This window comes from Neodiprion lecontei, chromosome 1, assembly GCF_021901455.1.
Source record: "Neodiprion lecontei isolate iyNeoLeco1 chromosome 1, iyNeoLeco1.1, whole genome shotgun sequence".
In the NCBI taxonomy this organism is placed as follows: domain Eukaryota; kingdom Metazoa; phylum Arthropoda; class Insecta; order Hymenoptera; family Diprionidae; genus Neodiprion; species Neodiprion lecontei.
The window spans coordinates 37,460,867-37,483,246 of NC_060260.1; the positions used below are offsets into that span (position 1 = coordinate 37,460,867).

General features: G+C 34.5%; 2 protein-coding genes and 1 pseudogene across 10 annotated transcripts in view; 1 reads left to right on the forward strand and 2 right to left on the reverse strand.

The window, feature by feature from the left end:
- Positions 1-358: 358 nt before the first annotated feature.
- On the forward strand, positions 359-3,447 carry LOC107219239 (peptidylprolyl isomerase domain and WD repeat-containing protein 1). 2 transcript variants are annotated; one of them, XM_015657401.2, is made up of 8 exons: positions 359-564; positions 791-893; positions 1,050-1,246; positions 1,430-1,623; positions 1,787-2,124; positions 2,261-2,450; positions 2,554-3,129; positions 3,226-3,447. In XM_015657401.2, exons 1-8 carry the CDS (start codon positions 474-476, stop codon positions 3,367-3,369), a joined length of 1,833 nt encoding a protein of 610 aa, XP_015512887.1. In that variant the 5' UTR covers positions 359-473; the 3' UTR covers positions 3,370-3,447. The 2 variants fall into 2 exon arrangements, with proteins under 2 accessions (XP_015512887.1, XP_046602362.1); XM_046746406.1 differs by lacking the exon at positions 1,050-1,246.
- On the reverse strand, positions 3,220-12,295 carry LOC107219221 (annotated as a pseudogene).
- Positions 12,296-18,525: 6,230 nt separating this feature from the next.
- Positions 18,526-22,380, reverse strand: part of LOC107219232 (trichohyalin) — a 68,131-nt gene continuing 64,276 nt past the window's right edge. For 6 of the 8 annotated variants that reach the window (XM_046746398.1, XM_046746400.1, XM_046746401.1 and 3 more), the window contains 8 exons: positions 22,071-22,328; positions 21,773-21,960; positions 21,626-21,683; positions 19,590-20,738; positions 19,328-19,488; positions 19,044-19,191; positions 18,735-18,901; positions 18,526-18,662 (listed from right to left, as the gene is read on the reverse strand). In XM_046746398.1, the coding sequence (XP_046602354.1) occupies positions 18,620-18,662; positions 18,735-18,901; positions 19,044-19,191; positions 19,328-19,488; positions 19,590-20,738; positions 21,626-21,683; positions 21,773-21,960; positions 22,071-22,328 (2,172 nt within the window). In that variant the 3' untranslated portion in view covers positions 18,526-18,619. Of the gene's footprint in view, positions 18,663-18,734; positions 18,902-19,043; positions 19,192-19,327; positions 19,489-19,589; positions 20,739-20,798; positions 21,228-21,625; positions 21,684-21,772; positions 21,961-22,070; positions 22,329-22,380 lie in introns of those variants that run through there. The other 2 variants (XM_046746404.1, XM_015657386.2) reach the window with 1 other exon arrangement.

Sequence of the window (22,380 nt, forward strand, 5' to 3'; positions counted from 1 at the left end):
ACGTATTCAAGAGTGTCCGTCCATTAGAAGAATTGAATCACATACCCTGAATTTTCATTTAAAATCCATTCAATAAATATATCGCGATTTTTCATTAATTTTTTCTTATATTTTGAGTCCGAAATAAGCTATCGAATTTATCTTAATGCACCATTTTCATCAGTGTGCCGGCATAAAAGCAGCCGCACCAATCATGCCGCGTAATCCCTGCTTCTGATTGGTCGAATGATCGTGGCTGCGTAGCCATATTTTCACAAAACCTACAAGATGCAGAATGCACCACGAACCTAGCTGCAATCTGCTGCACTCGCATTCGTACCAACGCAAAATAATCGCAAACTCGGTGTTATTTTGCCTCACGTTGGCGAATATCGCGATCTGAACATCGATCGCAAACAAATGTTACAGCGGCACACATCAATCGTCAAGTTGAATAACGTCTATTGCAATCATTTGATCGTAATATACTAATCATGTCTAAAAGAGAACACGTCGATAGTGATTCTGATGATGGATGGGTGGGACCGATGCCGTCGGAGGCTGCCGAGCCGAAAAAACGTAAAGGTATCGTAAACATAACCTAAAAAATATTCAATTCTCTTTAGACGTCGCTGATAGGTATAAATGTTCAAAATCTGCCAATTCCTTGGACTTCATAATCTTATAGCTTCTCAATACTAAGTTTAATTATCAATTTAAATTATACGTTGACTGCGGGTGACATTTACAATAATCTAAAGTTTTAATTGTTGAGCATTGTTGATATCTACTACTTCATTATTGTTCGTAGTTCTGGAGTACGAGCAAGTTTACCTCGACAATTTACCCAGCTGTGAATGTTACGAGAAATCGTATATGCATAGAGATGTTATCACCCACGTTTTGGTCACAAAGTAAGTACACACATCAATTGATATGAGTTTTCTTAACAAAACTCTAATTTATATCCTAATCCTCACAAGCAACTTTATTGTTGGTGTTTTCACTTCAAAAGTAAATTCTTGCATTTATTTGAGTTGCAAATTCTATTTTGCTGTACAAAATTTCAGAACAAATTTCGTGATCACTGCCAGTTGCGACGGGCATGTAAAGTTTTGGAAAAAACAGGAGGAACTAATTGAGTTCGTTAAACATTTCCGGGCACATTTAATGGCCATTCAGTCGATGGCAGCAAGCTGTAATGGCGCGCTAATGTGCACAGTCAGTTTAGACAAAAGTATCAAGGTCTTTGATGTTGTTAACTTTGGTAAGTCATTATGAGTTGCGTTAAATAGACTATGACTTTGCACTTTGCATAACAACATTAGTGTACACATTTAAATCACACATCTAACATAAGTCGATGGATTTCAAATCCACCTGTGTAAACGTTCAAAAAGCTTGCATTTCAATCTATCAATATATAATGTAATCGAATCTTTGTTTTCAGACATGATTAACATGATGAAATTAGACTACGTGCCACAGTGCTCTGAATGGATATATTCACCTGGAGATGCGATATCTGCATTAGCAGTTTCCGATCAAGATTCGAATAAGATCTATGTTTATGACGGTCAAGGGACAAATACTCCTTTACATGTCTTCGAAAAGTTACACACAAAAAATGTCGTCATTATGAGGGTAAAAACTTGAATATTTGATTCAAATTTATTGAAGACTGACTCTTTTTAGGGATCGAAATTGCCTCCATGTATTATCGACTCAATTTCGATGAATCAAGACCTGATTCGTGCTATTTAGTTGATTATGCCTGCATACTGAAAATTGATCGCTCTCTTTTCAGTACAATCCAGTTTTCGAGACGTGTATATCTGTAGATAAAGCAGGGATTTTAGAATATTGGACAGGCCCTAAAACTGAGTACAAATTTCCAAAATGTGTTAAATTTGAATCTAAGCTGGATACAAATTTATTTGAGTTTGCAAAAAATAAAACTTACCCGTGTGGCTTAAGTGTTTCTCCTGACGGCAAGAAATTTGCCAGTTTGAGTGGAGACAGGAAGGTCAGAGTGTTTCATTTCTTGACTGGAAAGCTATACAGGGTATTTGACGAAACTCTGCAAAGATTTACTGAGTTACAACAAACTACTCAACAATTGCCTAACATGGAATTTGGGCGCAGGTTTGTCACTATATGATTTATTTAAATGCATCACAATCCAATTATTTGACTATACAGGTATCTATACACCCTGGCAGTAATTGTCTATTTTTCTTATCCCGTAATCATTCAACATAATTTCTACCACATTATGCAGAATGGCTGTTGAGAGGGACTTGGACAAGACGGAAGCAAATATGGGCAACATAATATTTGACGAATCAGGGTATATGGTCATGTACAGTACAATGCTTGGCGTAAAGTTGGTGAATTTGTATACAAATCGCTGCGTTACAATCATGGGTAAGCCTGAAAACTTCAGGCCTATGCAACTAGCTTTGTTTCAGGTATATGAATTTTCTATTTTCGTTGTAATTATTGCGTTAAGTTACTTGTCGTAAGTCAATTAATTTATTATGGACTGATTATATATGATAAAGTGCTCCTAAGGGTAAAGCGAAGAAAACTACGGCTGCAGTGACGTTTGAAATGGAGGCATCAGAAAACCCGACAATGGAGTTGAATCGCCCAGATCCAACATTGTTTTGCACAGCGCACAAGAAAAATAGATTTTATATGTTCACGCGACGTGAACCAGAAGACACAAAGAGCCAGGAGTGTGACAGGGATGTTTTCAATGAAAAACCATCCAAAGAGGACATTATCTCATCCACAGAAGCCACTAATATGCAGAAAATATATGACGTGGCGATTCTGCACACAGCTCTTGGAGACATACATATCAGCCTCTTTGGCAAAGATGTGCCTAAAACGGTGGAAAACTTTTGTATGCATTCTAAGAATAATTATTACAATGGTCACATATTTCACAGGGTTATTAAAGGCTTCATGATACAAACTGGAGATCCCACGGGAACTGGTACTGGTGGAGAAAGCATATGGGGAGGGGAATTCGAAGACGAATTCAGGCCTCATCTCAAACACGACAGGCCATATACATTGAGCATGGCAAATGCAGGGCCAAATACAAACGGAAGTCAATTTTTCATCACGCTTACACCTACGGTAATTATTCATATTCACCTTTGAAAAGATTGTTGTATAAGTTTCTAATTTTTAACCACTGTTGTGATTCTGACTTTTAATTATTTTTGTCCTTAGCCATGGCTTGATAACAAACACACAGTTTTTGGCCGAGTGATCAAAGGAATGGAAGTAGTTCAGAATATCAGCCAGGTGAAAACAAACCCTAAAACTGACAAACCATATGATGATATTCGAATAGTTAGCATTACAGTCAAGTAGATTTTCCATTCAAACGATGACAATCACATACTTGTAAAATAAATTTGTATCATTAATATTAAATTATTTCAAATTTTATATTCGATTTATTCGTGCTTCTACCTTGAAATTATAAGTTTAGTAGAAATAATATCGTTTACTACTGTTCTTTACTGTTTTGTTTCGGTAGTTTTTGAAAAAAGGCAGAAATAACTGCATTGATGATTGAAGCTATCAGACCAATTGATGAGATCCGTTTATTTTCCTACGTCTATGGTTTATTCAAATATCTTTGCTGGTTTCGATGAGAATAAATAGAAAAATCTATTTTCATACGAGTGCTAACACAATCGCAAATTTTCAAAATACATATTCAGGTAAATTCAATACTGACCAGGTAATTATTCTCGGTTTGTTGATACAACTGTAGTGCAATCTGACATGTGCAATTGATGACCAGTATACTTGCCAATAGATGCAGCCATTGTTTTGACGGTACAAATCTTAGGCGATATCTAAGACTAATTGTAACTACGAACTAATGAGGATATTTTGGTAATGGTAGTGAAAATGGTACGACTTTGCAGCTATTCATATCAACTTCGTGCCAATCCAAAACGCTATTTAGAGTGCAGTGCTCCTTCCAAAAGTCGCGTTGAATCGGGTTCATAGCACCATTCCATACCTGGAAGCAGGATACCTTCAGAGATAGCCTAGATTGGTAATTCTTAGTACTAGAATAAGTACATGACGGGTATTCTATTATAAATTGGACAACACCTTTGCACAGTGCATAGCCCACTGATTAATCATTTTATTTGTTTGCGCCAATGCAAGTTTTTGCGACTTTTGCACCAATTTCATTCCTGCTCCAGTTCGGTTTCGGATCATTTTATAATATGCCCGTAACAGCATGTACCTTTGCAAGAATTATTACACGTTTGAACGAAAGCGATGAAACATGTCAAATTTACTGATTTGTAAAATTCGTTTTTTGCTGTATTTCCAATAAAATATCATGTTCACCTCGGTGCTGCAATACTTTTTGACTGGACTGCTGTATGTATTAGTTTCAACAGTGAGCGAATTTCCTTATGTGTCACTATATTGGCCTTTGCATTTTTAGTATCCATTCTATGAACTGTAACAAGGAAAGAATAGAACGTGATAAATTATTTAGGAGGGTTCCTCTCTGAATGGTATTACAACCATTGTCAGTCTGTCAACTTTTCATTTGCAAATCATTCAGGCATTGTATTTACGTCGGAGAAAGGCATGGTCGTTCACTTAATTTTGAATTGGGATTAGTTTTACAATCTGATGTATAATTCTCACCATATAATATAAGAAGCCCTTCAAGTTTTTTCAGTGCCGTTAACGAATCTGTAGTCGCATCTGTATTATGATCGAAAGCTATGGGTGGAATCTTGCTTCCCCAAACCGTTGCGGCCTCCCAATCATCATTTCTGACACACCTGTAATAAGCCAGCAAATTATAAAAATGGAGTCAGATTACTTCTAGTTCTAATATCACTCCATCCTCACCATAGCCACATATTGGTGAAATATCGTTTTTCAGCGCTAGGATCTCGAAATGACATAATTGTGCTACCAGCCTCTAGATAATATTGTTCGCACTTGCGAAATGAAATAACAGAGAGCCCGAATTCCAGTTGAAAATCCACGCAAAGAGCGTAATACCAAGTTCTACCTGCCTTATCTGCATCTTCGTTCGCTAATGTTTCTGTTTTATTGAAAATAATAAAAATGCTGTTAAAAATTAAGCTATAGATGCAAGCGTACTCATGTGGTAAATTATATTGCAGTAAGATTCACCCATTTCATTCAGCATAGAAACAACATCGCTATATTGACATTTCAGAAGTAATATATGAATCAGTGTAGGTAACAGAGAAAGCTTTAACCGCATAGCGTGAATAGTGTGGCAGATTTTCATGGTAGTAAAACCAATATTCAGTGCTTTGTCTATCTCCCCTCTCATCCAACGTGAACGGAAAATTACATAATACAATTCGGCGACAGCTTTTAACTCCTGCAATTCGACGGCATCTTCTTTACGGCAGCACATGATTAATGCATAATTTTCCAAATCCGGTATTATACTTCTGCATTTTGGATAAAATTATCATCAGTGTTGTGCTTTTAAAAACATTGACTGAAATGCTATGGTACTTATTTGTACCTACTTGTGATTGAAGTGATGTGCTACTATGATCATGTGCGCGTATGCAGTACAGAGCACAAAGAAATCTTGATTTGCTTCGAGTGCTGCATTTAGACCCCATATGGCAGCCAAATGACTATGATGCCACCATTGATTTGTCTGATAAACAGGATGATCTCTTAGAATTGCGAAATATTTTATTTTTCATAGTTAAATATGGGAAATTACCCTGAATAATATAAACATTTGCGCGAAGCAATTAGCCAGTTGATCGCTAAAGTCAGCGGCATATTCATTTGCAACACCGACAGTACAACTGCGTAAAAATCTGAGCATCAGTTTTTGATATTGAAGAGAAAGCATAGCTTTGAATTTATTGGCAAATATACTCCTTGGATATTTATGCCCCAGGCTTCTTACAGCCTCGTATAAATAATCTTGAGCGAGTTTAGGTTGCCCAGATTCAAGACAACACCTTCCATAAAGAGTTTGAATTTTTCCTGTCAAATATGGTATAGTTATAGCCTCGTCCTCACTCAACCCTTTCATCTGTAACAGTATGAATTAACAGTTTGTAGTAAAGAAATAAATGTTGTAAATATTGTTGAGTCTAGAATATCAGTGAACTTCAAGTTGTAGTTGCATCGTTCTCACTTGTTCTAAAATTAATTCCCCATCATGCAGTAATTTTCTTGCCTGTGGAATATTGCATGAAGACAGTGACACCTCAACAAATTCCAATATCGCAATCAACATTTTATCTTTGCGCCCTACAAATGTAAGCGTTGTCATTTGGCTTTTTGATTCTGCACAACGTACCCATTGAACGTATTTGCAGCGCTTACCTATGCTATGACAATGATCCACGACTTGTGTGTACATGGTAACAAGTATCGAATTGCATGAACACTCAGAGAAGTCTAAATTAGAGAATGTGCGAGTGGGGCTTTTCTTAACAGGCTTGAAAGCTGCGAGGCAACCAATATGGTCCTCGGCTATATTTTCTGTGCTTGAACCTAACACAGTTTGTAAACTTTAGTAAGCAATGCAAAGAGAGCTTCTACAAGAGGGTTCAAAATTTGTCATGGTTGAAAATTGATTGGAACAATTGACTTCCCTCACATTGTAGCGCCGTATGAAAGTTTACAAAATTTATGTTAAAGATGCATGCTATTACTTATTTCAGGATTCTCTGCCTGTTTCTCAACTGGAAAATCAGTCAGGTGTTGTAGGTAACTCATAGTTTCATCACGACTTTTCTTTTCACGTTGATCTTCTTCATATCTCATACCCAAAAGCTTTGCAAAATGTCCACCACCGCATGCCTTACACCGCCTTGTCCTCTGTTGAAGATATTTCAAAGCTTTGTCATGAATTTCCACCTTATGATTCTCCGTCAGTAGCCTGTGATAATTGAAATGATTTACATCAAGAGATGATCAGTGAAATTTTTTTCCCTCGGTGGCGCTACGAAATATGGTTTGCAGATTTACGATGCGAATATTCAAGTACATAGTACGAACATACCTGTACATTGTGTCTCTGAACATAGATATCTTGAAGCGTATAAGGCCGCACGAAGCATATTTTGGCAAATCAGCACAAGCTTCTGCATTCAATTGAAACAGTAAACTGGGTTTTATAAAGTTGGTTACAGCATGTATAAATGTATTACATTTTTGTTTATCATATACCTGTAATAACAATGCCGGTACAAGCGCAGCGAATTTCCGAACTCATATTAATCTTCCTAAATTTTCTTAGATGGACCATGGCGCCTGAATTTCGCTTAAAATCTCCCATTGCGCAGGCTAGTATTTTTAACTCGTACAATCTCTTAATAGCTGAAAATTGTCAAACATTTTTAAAGATATTCATCCGAAACATTTGGGATCTCTAATTTGATTTGTTAATTGCACAAAATATTTACCCAATGCGAATTCTCTTTCAGTTGTACTTTCCAAAAGATTAGTGAGCATGTATCTGTTGAATGTTTCTCCGAGTACAGCAGCCGTTTTGAGCAGTAGCTGATCAAGCGGGGACAATGCATCGAACATTTTTAATATCACAACTAAAAGAATGTATTGATTATTATTAACGAAATTACACTTTATGCGGTGTTATTCCAGATATTTATAACATGCGTATAAGTTTGTTGTTTGCAATCCTATTCTTACCCAGATGCTGAATGACATTTATTCAAGAATTGCTGCAATATAAGATTTCATTTATAACTATAAATTGTATATACCATCCATTTTTAATTCAAGATCATTATCATCGATAGAAAATGTTGGTGAAGTTATGCATATTGTAATATTTGGCATCAGTGTCACATTTTCGATTGAAGCTGCTACATCTGATAGTTTTCTATCTATCAAATTTACCGCACTTTCCTATGAATTATAATTGGTTCGATAACATTCTTTGAAAAATGACACACCGTAATGGCACAATGTAACTCATTAATTTACCCTATAGCTGGATTGATACATGGGCCACCCGTCTGCCTTTTTTGGTTCGGTACTATGCAAGCTAGTCCGATTTTCCGATGTCAACCTGAGTTGAATAAAAAAGGTTGAACTCAGCGATACTAATACTGGTATAGACCGTTCGTTTCACCTGCACACCATTTCTTCAGGAGGACATACAAGTCCGAGATGGCAAAGTTGGTTTTTATTTATGTCTTGTTTCAGCAAATCACCCGATTGCACAAGGCATACCAAATAACTTTCTATCCAACCGGGATTACCAGAACTCTTTTCTTGAATCACTCTACAATGATAATATTGGCATATTTGAAAACATTATTGTCTCACTGTTTCATCCCCAGCATTCACAAATTGACTTTACATTTAGTTCTGAAATCACATCTTCTCTTTCTTAGCTTACTTTTCTAATTCTGCGGAAATCGCTCTGACTCCTAGTATTTGGCACGCAAGCCCTGCGTGATACCATTTGTCTAATCCCAGCAAATCTATGACCTGAATATCATAGTTTAATGGTGTACTAGTTGAACGAATTAACGATGTGCTCATACCTCTGCTTTTTTTGAAACTTCATATGGTACTGAAAATTCCGATGACACTTTGTGTCCAAACGCCATGACAAAGAATATAAAATCCGTTTTCATTATTATCGGTAGAAGAGAAGCTGTTTCGCTGTCACAATATTCAGCATCGTCGATCAGAATCACCCATTGTCGAGTAAATGTGTGACTCATAAGTTTGCCAAGGAGCTTTTCCATTATTTCTCGTTTTTCACTGTCTGGCAGTTCTCTGTATTTATTGCTAATATCAAAATTGACGTTGAACACTTCATTCAACGAACACAGTAGGTGTGGAAAATATATTTTTCCCATATTAGTAATGATCTTATCTTCACGCTCTTGAGGTGTCGAAGATGCGGTAAATCCAAGAGGAATCGAGAGAATGAGACAAACCAATGTATAAGGAGACTGGAATGTGTATAGATACGCAACATCATGTTATGACTGCTTGATAAAATTTTCTTAAAAACATATACACAACATCGTTGAACTGACAATACCTTGTAATCATTTTGAATAAGGGATATATGATTGCACGGTATTGTGGGTGGAATGTGGTGAATCATCTCATCCAGTAATCTAGTCTTTCCAGATCTCGGTTCGCCCCTAAAAAAACGTGCTAATACTAGACTGCTGTGTAGTTGAAGTGAAGGTACATATTTTGCAATTAGTCAATATTTTCATGAGAAGATACACATATCTACGACATATAATTTTGCAGTGCAATGATTTCAAACCTTATAACCAGAGCGTTATGTCTCAATTCTGCATCAGGCTGATCTTTTTTAATTTTGTGAAAGTTTATTACATTTAGCAACATTCGTCTGAAAGTATTCAATTCCTCCTCCCTGCCTAGAATAGGGTACATGTTTTCGCGTGACTCTTGATCTTCTGGTCTGTGGATTGGAATCATTTCTCATAATTGATGTTTTATGTTGTTAGTATAGATAACTATGAAAGACTCCCTTCTACACTCTGTAGAATAACTTACACCAATTGTTCAACAAATTCATAAATTGGTCCAACGTTGCTTATTCCTTTCAAATACTTTGGCTCCTGTAAAATGAAATGCCTTGCTTCTAAACGAGAACGAAGAAAACTTTCTCGATCACAGACAACCTGTAATATTACAGATATTGAAACCGATGAATGTTTTGCCCAATGGAGATCGGTCGAATCACTGAACTCCGTTTTGACTTACACGATTAGGGTACGCGCACATCAATCTTGCCGCTTTATTGACAGCCATACCAATAACAGTGTATTCTCTTCTCAATATGTGTCCAACGACACCACAATAAGTCATACCAGTCGTCACTCCGACTGCAACGGATCCGAAATTCTTTCGTACAGACAATGTTGCGTGAATTTTTGAAGCGCAACGTAAGCCGATTTGAGATTCTAACTCATGTTTGTCACCACGAAGACCAAATATACACAGGAACATAAGATCCTTATCAAATAGTGAAGTTTTATTCACGCAGCCTTGCATGCCATCTACAATTCTGAAAAAGTAATAGCTTCTATAATAGTTGATTGCGGCATAATTAGGTGGTTCAAAATATCAAAGGAATGTTGCTTACCCGCAAACGATTTTATACGCAGTATCAACCAAACGGATCAATTTTTTCTGACCGACATCTGTTATTATATTTATGAACAAAATAACTACCTGACGCATCTCAGTCAGATACTCTATAGGTTCGTCCATCTCAACTGCGTGAACTATCGGCCTTATCATGTAGCATCTCAAAGCGTTCTTCATACGAGCTTTTGCCACTTTGTTCACCTTTGGCCTAACTGCAAAAGATATTACTGGTTACTGTTAAACACTTTCCACATGAGGTCATCATGCAACAAATAAACCTCTTCACAAATACTCAACAATTTCAAACGAGACTTTTCTTATATTTTCTTAAACATACGGCTATAATCCACTTGCCACCGTCGATAATCGTCCAACGTATCTCCTGTTAGATTCAGAAGTACCGGAGCAGCCTCAGGTTCCGGAACTCTGTCCGTGGTACAACTGTTGAACAATGTTACATTTTGATCCTCCAAAGTACTCATATCATGCTCCGATTCAATTTCTGTGAAAAACCAACACGGACTTTATTGTATAATAAGATTAATGTAAAGTCAAATACAATGCTTAGTGTAATTATACAACCTATCTTCGAGTATCTGTCTACGTCTGGATCCCACATAATTGTCGTCGCCAGTAATAAAGTATGAACACCATCAGGCATGGCCTCATACACGTAATCATTCGGATTAGCCCATTGCCAGCTGCTTGGCGCAACAATTATATCCCCACCGCTGTAATTGTTCATGAAGTATAGTCGCTTGGAATTTTGAGCTAGACTCTTAGACTATTAGATACAAAGTGGGAAGAAGAATAGAATTTGAATATTTAATTTCGTCTTTTATTTTATATATATATAAATAATATAATATAATTTATATATATATAAAACGTTTATAGCCGAATCACCGATGATTGTTTATCAACTATTTGTTATTTACCGGCACATTCCCTCAGCTGCTTTGACTTCCCAGACTGGATTCCCGGTGATGATGTAGTGAGACATAGTTTCAGGATCTCCGATCGATGTGAAGCATATTTTTCCAGATGCTATTGCCAGTTTTACTGCAGAAAATAACGGAATTGTGTGATTAGTTGGTAGTTTATATCTCAGATTGTGTAATGCAGGAAACAAAAGTGCAAAGAATCGAAGACAGATTGACAAACAATTGCATAAACCTTTTAAAACAACGCCAACGTCTGTATCGAAAGAGCCAAAATGCTTTTGAATAATGCACGCAGTCTGCATTGCTTCTACTGCTACATCCTGCATCACCATATCGTCATGAATCTTCCACATTACAATGAACGCATCTCCAGAAAACTTGAGCACGTCTCCTTTGTGCGATAGGATTTCCTGAACCATTGCACCGATATAACTGTTGAGTATTTCCGTCAATTTAGAAGGACCACCTTGACCAGTTCTTGTATACTTTTCCGTAAGTTCAGTGAAACCTGAAACGTTGCTTTCATGTTACATTGGAACATGGAATTAGATAGAAATTCACATTATCTAACAAAGCAATTATAAATAATTCATAATTAACGAAATATTTTCAGTACGTACCTGAAACGTCGCCTAGCATAAGAGTTGTGTAATATTCTCTGGTGTGATAATCATTGACGTGGTCCAAAATTTCATCAGGACACATTGAAGCAAATATTTTTGTATGATTCTCTATTTTGGCTGATGTTAGTAGACGAAGTTTAGTCTCTTTCATTTTCTGATGCGATGAGGTACTAAGCATAGATGATTTCTTCGACTCGATTAAATCTGCAATGTCGTTAGGTACCATTGTAAAATTATATTGTATTCCATCAACACCACCGATTATATACACAAATAAACTTTTATTTTCACGCCTTGACATTTACAATTACAAATACAAGACATCTTTCGATATTTTTTTTTAAATCAATCTGTTATTGTGAGGCATAATTACTAAACTTACCTTCATCGTCATCAATGCCGAAGTCTTTTAGAGATGATGTAAAATTGGATTGTCTGTCGACGAGAGATTGCTTGGATTTTGAAAGAGGTGTCTGTTTAGACATGTTATTTTTTTCATGTGCAAGCAGAAGCAGCGTCAGTCGTACCGATTGTATGGAGAACTGGTATGTCCATTGACACTTGTGAGACAAAAGTATGTTAAAAACATTTGAACGTATGTCTGCAAATGCATGGTCGTTACTTTCAAATTAAAGTGGATTGGTGATAAATAAATGTATTAACATTATTTTGTCCATATAATTACTCTTTTTATTACTTACAGCAAAGTATGTGTCTATTTCTCACTCAAAAGTGTTCGAAACTTACAATTAGATCGCCACAAATTGCATTACGCTACAAACCACATATCGCATTGCGTGTTTATACTTTTTAAACACATACATATATATATGTATATATGTGTGTGTGTGTGTGTGTGTGTAATAATTGCTAAGATTTTTTTTTATATCATTTTACTTTATCAACAACGTTGTAGACTAAGAGTGTTTCTGCCACCGACGAGCTTAGGTATCGTACTTTGTGGTAGGATAATTAATCTCTTTTATCTTTTGAATCAAGTAACAACTATACACGTTTAATCAAGTTTCAAAATAACACTCTCTTCAAGATATGTAGCGTGAAAGTAATCGACCTCATGCAGAAAAAATGAGGAATGGCACTTTTGTTGTTGCCCAAACAATTCTATGTAACAGCTAGTGTGCAAGTATTTCGACAAGGTCAAGCAAATCCGTTTCACGATAATAGTTTACCATAATTTGATCTTACGAAACTACAATCATGTCAATCTTTGATTTGAAAAGTAAACAGGTAATGTGATCGTTTTCTCTTTTTTGAACCTTGTATGCATTATATATATATATATATATATATCGTGATGGTTTATTGGTTTACATTGGCCCGTTAATACAGAGGTACATCGAGAAATAAGATTTTCATTATACTATAAAGGACTTCATCCATGATGGACAATATGTTCATTATTAGTTTCTATTAAATTCTAACAGGTCTATAAATGCGGCAGCCAATTATTAATTTATTGTGCCAGGCCCTACTTCATTGTGCTTGGAATTATGATCATAGCGTTTTCGTTTTTTCTTTTCATACATCAGATTCAACTATCATATGTGATTCTGTAACACGTTGTAAAATCCTCTGACTTGGTCATATGACGCTTATAGGAACCATGTCGGAGAATTTCGTGCGCAGAATACTTATCAGATTTAGTAGAACCACCACAATCGTATTCTTTATCATACGTGTCAGACTAATGTCGAGTGTTCTAGTAAAGTGAAAATATAATTGTGATGGTATACACATATAGAATTGTCGAAATGAAGTTCGCTGTATACGTATGTTTGAATCAGTATATCGCTAATACAGGTCCCTTTTTATACATCAACCATTAATATCTAGAACTCACAAAAATTTGCAGATTTCAAATTCACAAATACTTTCAACGAGTTGACCCAGACTCCAGAAGGTAATGGTTAATTTATAAAGAATCACGCGGTACTTCATAATTACATGAATTTGATAAAGAATCGGCATGAGGAAGAGTTTTGATTTGGAAATCCTTATTCGGACTGCTATGATTTCACGGCTTGCGAACAATAATTTGAAAACTGAGAGATAAGAATCATTTCATTTACAAACAGGTAGATAATTGATTTTACATCATATTTTAACTAGTGATGAAATTTTAGTCTGCCGAGACAATTCGTTGAATCATCAAGAATGTTTCTTGTAGCATTGATTTATATCCTTATACAACAATGAATGGTGCAAAGAATGAATTGTTTTATTAAACAGTGTATGGAGGTTGAATAATAGGTAGATGAAAATGCAAATTACAATAAACATGACTCGTTAATGGCACACAGCATGGCAGTTGCAACAATTTTATGTTTGCTTCACATTTTTTAAAGATTTAATTCCCTTAAATATCGTATAATAGTATAATTACTTTTTAAGTATATACATGAGTCAAATTGTATTGCGTTTCACTTAATTTACTCAAATGCTAGTATATTTATATGAAAGGAAGTAAGTAAATAATAGAAATTTATTACGAATTTGGAAAGAATCTTTGACTAATCGATTGAATTCTGTTATTTTGCATTTTCTCAAGTTTTGAGAATCTAAAGTTAAAAAATTCGTAAAGAGCAGTGATAAACAAATTACTTCATTATATATTAGTATAGAAGTTTTTATATGTTGAATGAATATAAAAAATTTCACTTGTCATTATTTAATTACAATAATGTCATCAACAAGAAGTTCTAATCAAATTGTGACAATAAATAAGATTTTTCACTTTAATGCACTCCAGTTCAATGTTCAAGGATAAGAAGATGGTATAGATTAGATGCACTTTAATCCACTAGTATGACCATTAATGATTCTTCTTCGCTACCATTTCTGTTGCGTAAAGCAATATTCTTTACTCTTTTTTGTTATATGGACTTACTTGCCTATTCGTTTCAATGCAAATTTTTAGACTCAATCCGAGGCAAACTCTTGCTGCTTATTAAAGCAGATCATAGAATTTCCTTGAGTATAGGTATAATCATTTGAAATTGGTACCTCAAAAGTTTCGTTTTTTTGTTAGTCTTTTTTTTTTTTGTTTTCAGTTTGACAAAATCAATTTAAAAACTCTAAGTATTCTTCTTGTTATTTGTATTATTTTTTAGGTACATATTTTCTTTATATTAAATGATCAAAAGGCAGAATGTAATGAACACATGATCAACAGTCATGCTTAATTAATTATAGATACATTAGCGTATAGAATATTTAATGATAAATTTTATTACTGTTTAATTATGATGTAACATGATGATATAGGTATAGGCTTGATATGATGGCACATAGACTAAATTTTATACAACGTCTTACTATAATAAATGTTTAATATCCTTTTTACGCGTATAATAGCTTATGATTTACATTTTTCCCAACTTTTTTTTCTTTCCTTTTCTGGCTATAGCTATATATACGTATATTAGACATTATACGTATATTAGATATATATTTGTATACTGACGTGACAATCAAGGCAAGATTATAATACGGTAAATCCCCATAAACCTGTAGCTGACAAATAAAGTTTGTGGCATAATCTCAAATTGGATCGTAGCAAGATTGATCCTCTGAAAACTAAGGAATTTCATTGTAGGAGATAAATATATCGAACACATATTGCTTGCCGTTTTAACAACATTCAATAGAAATTAATGAATACAATCAACAAGGGAGTTCTTGGCTGCACCCAAGTCTTCACCTACAATTACTCGACTAGTTCGCTGATAAAAAAAATCAATGAAGATTTCGACTCAAATATATGAAACAATGCTTTTACATTTTTTATCGGTGAGTATGTTTGAAACGGTATTCGGTTTGAATGGACCGCGATTTGCAAAGCACATATTCGATTTTATCAAACGATTAAGAATATGCCATCAACGATATATTGTAGTATGATATATTAATGCAAATCACAACATTTTTATCAACTGAAATTCATCTACCAACATTTACATTGCTTACACAAAATTCTGCTTGTCAATGAGTGCAGTTATAATTCATTATTATAAATACTGCTAGTATGATGAATAGTTTTCTTCAAAGTTTCGTTTCATTTCTCATTGTATGCATCAAATTTACATATAACACATGTTTGGCAATTACACGTAGAGTGAACACGTTGCTTTCACAACTTTAGCTATCAAAATTTTAAAATCTCATATTTTCATCTGTTTGTGGTAAATTGTGTATATTGTGTGAGCATGGAAAAGATAGTCATTAGGTGAAGAGAAAACAACTTTTGTTTCACATATATTCTAACTGTAACATGACTTAAACTGTCTGTAATTTTTCTAATAACATTTCAATCTTCATCTCTATAATAATTCTTTTGACCGAGTGACACAACTGATGTAATCTTTTGCATGTGATCTCATATAGATAACTACTATAGCGCACATAATTGCTCTTTTTATATGATATTTCAATTTATGTTGCGTCTGTACTTTTACTACGTAAAATTTATATCCGTTAACATAATTGATTATAATTGCCTTTACTAAGCTAAATGTTTGGAATAGGATTTCCAAGATTGTAGTAGTAGTCGCAAAGATTTACGAGATCTTTGTAGGCATTGAAATATTTTGGGACAGAAAAATTATTTACAACAGTTTAGCGCCTCGGGTAATTTCTCTGTTTTTCTGAAATCTTTAAATCAAGTTCTGCGACATTATGCAGTATAACGGAATAACTTGTTTTATCAAATGGTTTGTTACACTTTGGAGAAAAATTCTCATACCTTTGTCTTCACCATTTTGTTATGATCATTGATAATTTTCACTTGGCGATAGTTGATTACTTCTTCAACGCTCGTTCGTTTCTTTATTACCCGAGCATTTAATAGGTTTGTCAGATGCATACGAACAGTTATTATTGTCATCTTAAAACGATTCAGCACCTTCGTCCGATTTCAATTCTTCTTGTTTCCTCCTTATTATTTAGTCTACTTTATATTTCAATTTTATTTTTTTTCTGCTTGTTCAACTTCAAATCTTTCTTGCGGTGCTCCATAATAATTAAAGAATATTGCTTATATCGTATTTAGGGTACATATTTAAGTCGTAATATTACATAATGTTGAAGGACTTTTGGACCCAAGATAAGAAAACCAAAAAAAAAATGTCAACTGGCTTTTTAAAAATAAAATTTTTTTCCTCATTCTGCATCTGCTAAAGTAAAATGAGCTGATTGATATCACGCTGATTGCAGGTGATTTTTGGTAACAGACGGCTTAAATTAAGAAGAATTTATTCACTTTGTCAAACAAATTATGTACTCAAACGTCATTTATTCTATGTATTGAATTCTTTTCGTCTCAATACATCCAAACCAACATTACAATGTTAACATAGCCCTAAACAATTACTTACGAGCATAAAAAAATAAAAACAAGTATAAAAATGGCAATTGAATATCAAGAACCAAACATAACTGAATTTTGCCATTACAGAGAAGCTAACTGAGAATTTTTCTCAGGATAATAAATAGTTTTGAGTTAAGAGTAACTATGATCATTTTATGATAAAAAAAAAGTGAGTGTAATTATTTTAGTAGATCTTGATTGCTGAAAGTCCGCCAAATAGTATTTAATTCTTAAATATTGGAATACAAACTTTCAAGTAGGAAACAAATGTAACCTGACAAGCATACTGAGGTCGTTCGAGTTAGAAGAGTTGCCTGTAAGTGAGTACTGAATCATTCCTTCTTAATTTATAACATCAATTAACTATCAGGATTATTATTATCTAAATTAATTCTGAAGGAAGAAGCTAACATTCTTAATAATTGGTATAGATCTTATTGACCTATGAAGTATAATACAATGGATTTTTTATTATATGTTGCGCATATAATTGGCTTGACGTTAATATTTTTTTTCTTTCTCATTACAGATAACAAATAAAAAAATTTATATTAATCAAATACTATTTGCATTAAGAACTAATTTGTGCATTTGGTGCAAAGCACGACCCTCGAGAACAGGGATCTCTTACACTATAATATTGGTTTCATGACTAGATCAAAACAATGGCTTTTATGCTGTTTTTAACTGTAGAAAGTTAAAAAAAAATATATATCTACTTCTTTGAAGTAATCAATACTGATTTATGCAGGGCGTAATGAATAACAATAATAATATTTCCATCAATGGGCTCGAAGTATTATTATTTTGCCTGAGGTCGTATTTCTTTGAGTTAATTAAAAAATTATAAAAAATCATAATGTAGGTACAAAAAAAAAAATTCAGCGTATGCTGGATGAGACTTGCAAAGAGGCGTATCACTCGTTATCGATGACAGTTTATACTGGTTAATTGTCTCTTAATAATTTTTATAACGTGCTTACATTGACGTGACGTTATAGTCTTTTATGTTTTGTTATTTAACAGTGTTTTACTGTAATATAACATTGACACGTGATTTTAATATCTTCATTGTCACGGATAGGTTCTGGCAGTTAATTCTGTTCTTTTGTTCTTATCTTTTTTTTCGATCAACACTCAGCACATGTGTGACACTATTGTGTATCTTAAATGTTTCAAGTTACAGTGCGTCTCATTAAAAATTTAATATTAACGTGCTACGAATTTATATTATTTCAATTTGTTTAAATCCGTCAGTTTCTTGGGTACTCGTCCGTGATGATATGGAGATGAAGATGGCTGGCGGTGATGTGATTCATGAGGTGAAGAATGCAGATGTAGATGTAGATGTAGATGTAGATGTTTATGATGATAATATTGCATGATGACACATAGAAGTAAAAGTTTCTACGCTAGATTGTTCTAGAACTGTGCACATGACAACATCAAAGGAACGTTAGAGGAACAGTACGCGGGTGGTACTTATCTGTTATATGTCATTTAAGAGTAGTCTTTGCCTGAGCCTGCTCTACCTCGATTCTGGAATGCGACATAAATTGAATACCCAAACACCTTGACGTTATTTAAATTCAATTACGTGCTAATATATACCTGTGATTATTTGCATTTCCATTCGATGTCGCTTGTAAATTTCCTACAATATTTTCTGCTTCATTTTGACTATCGTCGTCACTGTCCGATGGATCAAGAATATCTGTGAGGAAAGGCGTCGTCTCTGGACTGGACGATTCAATCGATAGCGCTATGCTCCGTTCGTTCTGAAAAATATTTGAATAATCTGATACACAAACAAATCAGGACTATATTATTACAATTTTCGTTGGTGAGGAAAATTGGTGGTTTCGTTCAGTCCGCCACTGAAACGTGGAAATTCGTGTTGCTAATCGCTTTTTTTTTTACCTCTTCTTTCAGTTTTTCCAACAATCTTGTTCTGTCTGCTTTTAGTTTGTCTACCTGTTCCGCTTGCTTTTCTGTTTTTATACCAGACAATTCGAGCAGAGCCAAGTGAGCATCTTTTTCTGAGACCGCAGCTTCCAGTGCTTCTCGTCTGAAATTAATATGCCAAAAACACGTAGTGACTTGAAGGATTTCTTTTAAAGGATAGCAATATACAATAGAATATTGGATAAAGAATAACTTTGTTCTAGTGTTGTAAGATTGGTATATTATTTTTCGATTCTCACTTCATATTGTGTAGCTCTTCTAGTTGCGTCGTCCTTTCTTTTGTCAGACTACATAGTATCTTTTCCGATTTCTGCAACCTGGACAGAAGTGGCTTACAAGTAGGACATTTTACGGCAAATGATGTCTGAAGTGATGCGATCCTCTGCTCAAGTTTTTCAATCTATAAAGTATAAATAGACGCAACATAAAATTACGAATCAACTTGTAAAGTAGAAAATTGTTATATAAATTTGTGCGATTAAATTATTTTTCATAACTCACTCGTTGTACGCAATTGCGTTTCTGTTGTTCTTCCTGCTTCAGCTTCCTCTCCCCGTCACTGGCGATGACAATGCTTTCTCGAAGTGCTGTGGTTAGTTCCTCAATCTTGTCTTCTTTTGTCTTTATGAGACTGTTCAGTTCTTTTTCATTTTCTTCTCTCTGCCTAACAACGTTGACTAATTCTTCGATCTGCTCCAGTTCCATTTGCTCAGCGAAAGCTCGCTCTAAAGAATCAATCTCATCTTCCAATTGCCCAATTCTTTCGTCTCGCACTTTTATTTCCTCTTTCAGCACTCCAATGTCTTCAGCTTCGTACTCACCAAGTTCTTTTTCAAGTTCAACCATTTGTTTCTGAAGCCTAGAAAGTTTGTCTTGCCACTGTGCTATTTCATCCTCGTATTCCTGTATATTATCGTCCTTCGAAGATATCAGGCTTTCCATTTCTCTCACTCGTCGCTCCATTTTCAAAAAACCGTCACATTTATGACACACATTAGAACCCTCCGGAAACAGCGACTTCTTTTCATCCAGTTGGCTTTCAACTTTTGCTTGCATTTCACTTTCCAATTCTGTTATCTTATTATCTCTGGCTTCAAATTGCTTTTTGTAAGCCACACCATTGTCATTTCGTTCTTCCGAACACAGAAGCTGTTTTTCTAGAGAGTTAATAGTCAATTGTAATTGTTCTATTCTATCTTCTCGGTCTTTTAGTTTTTGTTTTAAAACGTCGACATTATGTTGTTTTACATAGTCTTCTAAATGTGTTACCGTTTCTTCCAGTTCCATTATTCTGGCTTTATTTATTCTCAAGTCTTTGTCATCGTTTTTTTGAATACGATTTTCGAGTTCCTGTATCTTCCTATTCTTCGCATCCAAATCCGTTTTCAAATCATGAAGGTCTTTAACATCCGGATTGTGCTTCAGGAAATCTTCGAATTCAGTAATAGTTTCTTCTAACTCTTCTATACGACAATTTCTGTGCTCAATCTGAAGTCTTAATTCTTCTATGCCGTTGGTGTCCGAGTGATCTTTTAAGAAATTTTCCAATTCCATCACTTCACTCTCTAATTCCATTATTCGATGATTTTTCTCATCAATATCCTGCTTCCAGTACGTTGTGTCCTCTTGGTTTGTGTAATGAATCGACGACTTGCAAAGAAGTTTATCACAATTAATATTCGTGCTTTGCACCCATATTGTGTTTCACACAGAACACACGAACAACAAATAAAAGAGCAATAGCAGAAAATAAAATATATTGACAACGTAACGAAAGTTTTTTTTGTTCCGGATGGCTTTAAACTTGTGCCATTGTAGATTTATATTTCTATAAGACATATTAACAGTTTCTCTTCTTTTTTTTTTTTTTTTGGTATTTTTTAAATGGTTTTCATTTTATAGGTATATTGATATAATTATTATTATTATTATCATCATTATTAATATTTTAACAATGGTCGTAACTTTTCTTAAAATATTTGCTTCGTATATTTTATTTATTTATTATTAAGTTTAAGTTACTCAATAAGATTATAACGTCATTATCTTTTAAGAAAATTGTACTAAATAGAACGGAGAAGGCATCTCCAACAAAAATCGGCCTTAGAAGAAACTTTTTAAGAAACCAGCGGGTCCCGCCTTGTGTTTTAATATAAAATAGTATTTGATTTAATTAAATAAAATAAATTGATTGCCCAAGTTTAAATCATCCAAAAATAAACAGGCGAATAAACATTTGGATAGAAAATATAGAAGATATGTTTAGCGGTTGAAGCAGCAGGTGAATTAAATTTGTAATAATGAAAAATCACATTCATGCGTCGATATACGTTTAGTGTATGTGTTATCCACGACAGCATGTAAATATAAGAAAAAATACTGTGTTAGTTACGGCATTAGAAAATCGTTCATTTCGCACGTTATTTTCAATTTTCTTCTACCAATCGGTATGTTTACAGCAGATATATATTGTAACGAATTGAAAATTACGAGTGGTAATTTATAAATTGAATCTCACGATGTGTTAAAGTACTGACCTCTTGTTGCTGTGCACTTGCAGCTTGTTTTGCTTTTGCTTGTGCGACTCTTAGTGCTCTGGAACAAATGAATTTCATGTATTATCAGCGTATGGAATTTTCTGTACTTTATCGAATGTCTATTAGATCTTCTAAGTATGTACTCACTCTTGCAGTTCCCTTATCTGCTTCTCTTTGGAATTTTGCTCTTCTTGGGACATCTGAACTAGCTGTAACAACCTTTCCATTTCGGTGGCACTACGTCCAGAATCTTCCTTTGATTTCTCCAAATCTTTCTCAGCTTTCTCAAGCATTTTCTGTAATTCCGCTACTCTTTTGTCCGGGGACCCACCGCTCTGTATATATGAAAATAGATAAAAGAATTATGCATAGAATGTAAATAAAACGAGAATATTATTGTACGGAAAAATTTTAAATCTGCTTATTTACTTAAAATACAGCTCACCCTTTGCAATTGTTGTTCCAATTGGTCCATTCTTGCTTTACGCTTTTTAAGGTCTTGGTCAAGATTTTGAAGTGCCTTCTCCTTTTCTTCTACGCTTCTACTCTTCTGATCTATGGCTTTGATACGATCTTCTAGTTGCTTCCTCTGCTCTTCTACTTGTCGCTTTTGTTCATCCAATTGTTTTCGTTCCTGATTAAAGTCGGCGCCAGCTTTCGTAGCGCCAGCTTGAAGCTTCTTGTTCGCCTCGTGCAAATCCACCTGTACAAACGAAATCATTTCAATTCCACATACTTATCTCAAATTATTGGAA

Bases quoted from the DNA above. Each gene is read 5' to 3' on its own strand.
- LOC107219239 (XM_015657401.2), top strand. From the start codon at position 474: ATGTCTAAAAGAGAACACGTCGATAGTGATTCTGATGATGGATGGGTG. The intron at 1,247-1,429 runs GTAAGTCATTAT...CTTTGTTTTCAG, and splicing joins CTTTGATGTTGTTAACTTTG to ACATGATTAACATGATGAAA. The intron at 3,130-3,225 runs GTAATTATTCAT...TTTTGTCCTTAG, and splicing joins TCATCACGCTTACACCTACG to CCATGGCTTGATAACAAACA.